This window comes from Malus domestica, chromosome 10 (genome assembly GCF_042453785.1).
Source record: "Malus domestica chromosome 10, GDT2T_hap1".
Taxonomy (NCBI): Eukaryota; Viridiplantae; Streptophyta; class Magnoliopsida; order Rosales; family Rosaceae; genus Malus; species Malus domestica.
In genome coordinates this window covers 5,427,370-5,434,294 of record NC_091670.1, presented here as the reverse complement: position 1 = coordinate 5,434,294, position 6,925 = coordinate 5,427,370, and the positions used below count along the sequence as shown (strand labels likewise).

At 42.5% G+C, this 6,925-nt stretch overlaps 1 protein-coding gene across 1 annotated transcript; it reads left to right on the top strand.

Moving 5' to 3' along the window:
- On the top strand, positions 1–918 carry LOC114823380 (uncharacterized). Its single transcript, XM_070806094.1, has one exon. It carries the CDS (start codon positions 1–3, stop codon positions 916–918), a length of 918 nt encoding a protein of 305 aa, XP_070662195.1.
- Positions 919–6,925: the final 6,007 nt, after the last annotated feature.

Genomic DNA, 6,925 nt, shown 5'->3' with positions numbered 1-6,925 from the left:
ATGATAAGTTGTAAAAAGTTCCCACCAAATGTGAAGGAAGAATGCTTTGCTAATGTTATGGGAACTAAAGAAAAAAGGAAAGCTAGCCATGAGTTGTGTCGTGGTGGTGGAGAAGAAAGTGAAAGTGTTGATATGGGCACAACAAGGACACCATATGTAAGTAGTAGGAGTGGGAGTGGGAGTGTGAGTGCCACACATTCACAACAAACCGGTTCTTTTCTACCACCTAGGTCAAGAGGACCACTTGATAGGTATGTTACATCGGAAGCTCGTCAAGCCACATTGAATACACTTTTCAAAAAAGAGGAAAGAAGACAAGCATCCCGAGCACTTGCGCGATGGTTCTACACTAGTGCCATTCCATTCAATGCGGCAAACAATGAACATTATGTTAATGCAATGAAATTGGTATCCATTTTTGGTCCCGGCTTTAATGCTCTTACAAGCCAAGAATATAGAACTTGGATGCTCAAAGAAGAAGTTGAGGATGTACAAACTATGATGAAAGAACATCAAAAGGCTTGGAAGAGATATGGATGCACTATTATGTCGGATGGATGGTCGGATGGCAAGAGTAGGTGTTTAATCAACTTTCTTGTCAATAGCCCGCAAGGTACTTGGTTCTTGAAATCAATTCATGCATCGGCCTCTATTAAGAATGGAGATTTGCTGTATGGCTATTTGGATGATGTTATTCAAGAAGCTGGGGAGGAGAATGTGGTTCAAGTTATATCCGACAGTGCTTCGAACTACAAGAATGTCGGGGCAAAACTTATGGAGAGGAAAGAGAAGGTGTGGTGGACTCCATGTGCGGCTCATTGCATTGATTTGATGCTAAAAGATATTTCTAAGATGGCATGGTTTGATGACACACTCAAACGTGCTAGGTGTATTTCAAAGTATCTATATGAGCATTAATGGGTACTAGCTTTGATGAGAAAATATACCAACAATTCAAAAATTCTTCGTTCGGCGATCACTAGGTTTGCCACTTCTTTCCTTACACTACAAAGCTTACAAAAGCAAAAGGATAATCTTGTTGCTTTGTTTGCCTCTCAAGAATGGTCGGAACGTACCTATGCAAAATCCCATGAAGCAAAGTTGGCTAAGCATCATGTGTTACATGATCGTGAGTTTTGAGGTCGAGTTTCCTTTTGCATTAAGGGTGTTCTTCCTCTTGTTTGTGTTTTGAGAGAGGTTGATTCGGAGGAGAGACCTCCCATGGGTTTTATATATGAGTTGATGGATGCTGCAAAAGAGAAAATTACGAGCAATGTTAACAAAGTGGAGAAAAAATATATGCCTATTTGGAGAAAGATAGATCGTAGATGGGACGATCAACTTTGTTGATGCACAAAATCGGAGGTCTTGAAACAATGTAAATCCAACCGTGAATCTGCAAGTAATGTAAATAACACAAGATGTATCGTGGTTCATCCTAAGGTTTGGGCTACGTCCACAATGAATATATATTTATCTGAGGGAGAGAGCTCTGAGAGTGAGAGCTTTGAGAGGGGGTGAGAGGGCCTAGGAATTAGCATCTCCTAATTGTGAGGGTGAGGGATCATTTTATAGAATAAGGACTCCCCACTTATTACATATTTGCCCATTCCTTTATCACATAATTACATTTAAGTCCCCCAAGTATTTGTACGAGATCTAAATACGAAGCCCTAAATATGGTATAAACAGTAGTCCCCCAAGTCTTTAGTCAAGAGAGTCTTTTGGCTGGAGACTTGAAATTCAGTCCATATATGGGCTTAAGTAACTAGATGTTGTCTTGAACTGATGCTTGATATGAGGCGGTGCTTAATCTGAAATGATGCTCAACTAGAAGTAGCATATGCTGCAAGGCTGCTCGGCTCGTGGCTTATGTTGCCTTGGTTGGCCCGGCTTGTGGCGTTGAAGGTGAGGGAGTCCCTTTTATAGAATAAGAGCTCGTTTCTCAATACATAAATGATGGGCTAGAGTGATGCTTGCGGTAAGGCGGTTGCTCAGTAGGCGGCGATGCTCTCTAATGGTGGTGAGGGAGTCTCTTTTATAGAATAAGGGTTTGCTCCTCAATACATAAGTGATGGGTTTGAAGTAATACTCGCGGCGAAGCGGTTGCTCAGCTGGCGGCGTTGCTCTCTAATGGAGGTGAGGGAGTCCCTTTTATAAAATAAGGGCTCGCTCCTCAGTACATGAATAATGGACTAGAGTTGATGCTCTCTAATGGTGGTGAAAGAGTCCCTTTTATAGAATAAGGACTCGCTCCTCAATACATGAATGATGGGCTAGAGTCTCTTAAGTATTTTTCATGAGGCACAGTTGAGGCCCAATATGTGGTATATAATGTAGTCTCCCAAGTCTTCGGTTAATAGAGTCTGTTGGTTGGAGACTTTAAATTGAATCTATGTGTGGGCCGAAGTGGCGGTTGTTCAGATGCGGTATTTGTATACTCTGCACTGAAGCTTTGTAGGTGAAGCTTTGCAAGTGAAGCTTTGAAGCTGGAGCTCTGTAAATGAAGCTTTTGAAGCTAGAGCTTTTGTAAATGAAGCTTTTGAAGCTAGAGCTTTTGTAAATGAAGCTTTTGAAGCTAGAGCTCTGTAAATGAAGCTTTTAAAGCTAGAGCTTTTGTAGATGAAGCTTTGAAGCTAGAGCTCTGTAAATGAAGCTTTTGAAGCTGATTAACATAAGTGATGCTCATGAATGTTTATGTTGATTGACATGAGTGATGCTCATGGATGTTGACATGAGTGATGCTCATGGATGTTGACATGAGTGATGCTCATGAATGTTTATGTATGATTGATATGAGTGATGCTCATGAATGTTTATGTATGATTGACATAAGTAATGCTCATGTATAATTTGAAGTACTGGGCGTATTTTTGATCACCTGGTTGGTGGTAATAGCGGCAGGTTGTCGAATAATTGTGGAGTACTGGGCGTACTTTTGATCACCTGGTTGGTGGTAATAACAGCAGGTTGCCAAATAATTGTGGAGTACTAGGCGTACTTTTGATCACCTGGTTGGTGGTAATAGCGACAGGTTGCCGAATAATTGTGGAGTACTCGGCGTACTTTTAATCGCTTGGTTTAAGCTATTTTGGGCTTATGGGCCTTCGCCCTCCACACAACATTCCAGCCCATTTATTTTGGGCTTTGCCCTTTTTCTTTTTTTTTTTACCCTCTGATGGGGTTTATACAGATGTCTGCGAACGATACGAAAAATAAATTACATCATTCAAAAATAAATTCGACCCTCTGCTCAATGGGTCACGCCCATAAATCCTTTTTCTGCATGCCATTACCACCGCAATTATGTTTGCTTTTACTTTCTCTTTTCTCTTTTGCTTTATGCTTTTGTTTCCCACTCTCTCTGTCTCTTCACCTGCTTGTTTTTCTTGGACAGCCTGGTCATGCCCATTTATTCTCACTCATCGTGCCCATCAAAACACTCGAGTAAAGGGAAACTCCACATGCCTCGTTCTGTCCTGGCCATCTAGAAAGAGAGGGAATCCACATGTTTCGTTGACACCAATGACCGACATATCCCAAGGCTGTTGCAGACCTTTGAACCTCCTGATTCACTAGTGTTAGGAAATGATTCAAGTTCCTGTTCTTGTGCAGGAACCATAGTGAACTTTACAGGATATAGCAATGAAACACATGATATCATACGTTGTTGTCGGGGTCTCTTCGGACCTTCGGACCTATCAAAAATCAGAAGCTAACTGGGTCCCGAACGTGGTGCTCGATCTTCCACTGCTCTGGTTCAAACCATCTGAGTATAATGCTAGCAATCTTTGTTTTGAGCACAGGAATTCGTCCTATAATTATAGTAATTAACTTTTCTCTTGCCCCCATGCTGCAACTGCGTCACCCGGCTTCCAATCTCGACCACTGCCCCAGAAAAGGTTTTCACCATATTTACTGTTCGAATGTCGTAACGAGCAGTCTTCTTGCCTCTGATGCTCTCTAATCGATGAAGAGGAACTGCCGCGAACTCCTCAGAGCGTGGGTCTCGTGATCGGCGTCACCAACATAGTTGGCAACAGCCTTGCCAAGATCCTCATTCTCTCCGACAACCCTGGCAGCCCATGAAAGGTCTACGACGTCGCGCGCCGTCCTTACCCCAACTGGAACACTGACCACCCTATCGAGTACATCCAATGTGACATCTCTGAATGGACACCCCGAATTTCTACTACACCCTTGAGGACTTACTGTTTACGGAGGTGGCGAATAAGGAGAACTTGACTAGTCGGTGCACCGAGTCCAAATTTTTATTTTATTTTATTTTTTATCCGTTTTCTCCAACTCAACAGGTGCATCATAGTCAATTGGCCCAAACTTCTCTTTCTCCACTACCTTCTTCTGCTTAAGTGCTGAACTGAATTTCGTACACAACTTATGACTGCTGCTAGACGTTCCTCAAACTCAAGCTCAGCAGGATTTCTCTCAACCTTTCCATCGAATCGAGAACTTAACCCGGGTGCCTGAGTAGGAAACGCCACCAGACCGTTTGGTAGTTGATTCCTGGCTGACGTTGTTCTTGTTCCTGCTGTTGGTTTTGCTTCCGAAACCAGTTCTAGGCTTGGAACCAGTGCACTGAGTTGCTGCGATCGACATGACTAGCGTTGCTGTTTTTTCCCCTTGAATTTTCTCAGATTGACGGCAATACTCAGCAGTGCCAGCTTTCAAGAGGAGAAAGCGCAAGCCTGGATTCCCCACGGATAAAAAAAATGGCAAAGGAGAAACGAACCCAACGAAAAAGAAACAAGCTTTAGAGCGTAAGATCTAAAGAACCCATTTTTTACTCTTCCTCTCTTTTTTGTTCCAAGAATTGTCGAGACGGAGACGGTGTCGAGCGTTGACTAGTTGTAGCCCTGCGTTGTCTTGATGGCTTGAGAGTAGACGGAGAAAGTGTAGAGGAAGAGGTCGAAGTCGCGGCAGGTGCGGTAGGTGAGATGGGGAGGCTTGTCATCTGGGTCGTGGAGGTGGAAGGAAGTGACCTCTGCCATCGATAAGTGTTGTGGGGCAGAAGAAACGCCAGGCCTGGAGCTGGCAGCCATGAAGACGATGGGTCGAAGAGCATGGAGACAATACCCAGATGCTCTATTCCAATTTAGGCTTAGTTTTGAGGTTTTGTTGAAGGATGATGGCAACGGCGGAGGAAGTGAAACTCTGATTTCTGAGGCTTAAAAAGGTGAGCTTTGTAAACTGAAGAGAGAGAGAGAAAAAGAGAGTCTAGAGAGAGAAAGACAGAGATTGGAAGAGCTAGAAAGAGAGTCTTCATTTCTGCATTTTTTAGAGATTGGTTTTGCAATGACTTTGGTTCCTGGTTTCTGCAGATTCACGATGGAGGTATGAAAAATTGAGAGAGAACCGATATAACTTTTGGTGTCGTTTCCCACAGATGGCGCCAAATGTTAATGCACAAAATCGGAGGTCTTGGAACAACATAAATCCGACCGTGAATCTGTAAGTAATGTAAATAACACAAGATGTATCGTGGTTCACCCCAAGGTTTGGACTACATCCACACTGATTATGTATTTATCTAAGGGAGAGAGAGCTCTGAGAGTGAGAGCTTTGAGAGGGGGTGAGAGGGCCTAGGAATTGGCATGTCCTAATTGTGAGGGTGAGAGGTCCTTTTATAAAATAAGGACTCCTCACTTATTACATATTTCCCTCTTCCTTTAAGTCTCCCGAGTATTTGTACGAGATCTAAATACGAGGCCCTAAATATGGTATAAACACTTTTAATACATTGATATAGACATAATACTGTAAAACAAAAAACTAGAATAATACATATTATAAGTGAGAGGTCTTAGGTTCGATTATCGCCAAAGGAAAATTTGAACCATATTATTGCTAGCTCATTGTGAGGCTAAGCCCACCCTGTTCCCTTAATGTAGATAATATTGTTTGTTAAAAAAAAAACAAAAAAAGAATAATACATGTTGGTTACTGATAAGAATTTTGTAGATCAAGCATATAAATTACTTATACGTTTGATAGTGACTATGTAATAGTGAACATACTTGTTTGTACCATACTTTGGGCCTCCGTATTTAGATCTCGTATAAATACTCGGGGGACTTAAATGTAATTATGTAATAAAGGAAGTGGCAAATATGTAATAAGTGAGGAAACCTTATTCTATAAAAGGGACTCCTCACCCTCACAATTAGGAGAGGCCAATTCTTAGGCCAATTCTTAGGCCTTAAGCCCCCTCATCATCTCAAAGCTCTCACTCTCATATTCAGAGCTCTCTCTCCCTTAGAAATACAATATCAGTGTGGACGTAGCCCAAACATTGGGGTGAACCACAATACATCTTATGTTATTTACTTTCTTGCAGATTCATGGTCGGATTTACATTGTTCCAAGACCCCTCCGATTTTGTGCATCAACATTTGGCGCCGTCTGTGGGAAACGATACAAAAAGTTATGTCGGTTCTCTTTCATTTTTTTTCACCTCCGCCGTGAATCTGCAAAATCACAAAAAACCCAGTCCCTTTGAGCAAACGAAAAGTGCCAGAAGAAAGAATATTTGAGTGAGAAACCAAAATAACAGAGAGGCGGGTAGAGAAGCACCATCGCCACCATGTGTCTGACAAAACAAAAGCACCGAAGCTCTGTCGCTGAACACGCTGGAAAATGCTACAGATCGAAGGATTCTACAACCTCCACCGCCCACTGGATCTCCGAGTCCGTCCACTGGATCTCCGAGTTCATCCCCGTTTTAACCCGACAACCTAATCGCTCCACTCCTTTTTGAAGCTCCTATATCGAGTCGAAACGGAAAGTTGAAGATTGCAAGTGCTGCAGCCATGACTGATGCAATTGATTTATCTAGGGATGACGGTGTTCTCAAGAATATTGTAAGGCATGCAAAACCAGATGCAGCTGCCCCGACCCAAGACCTTCC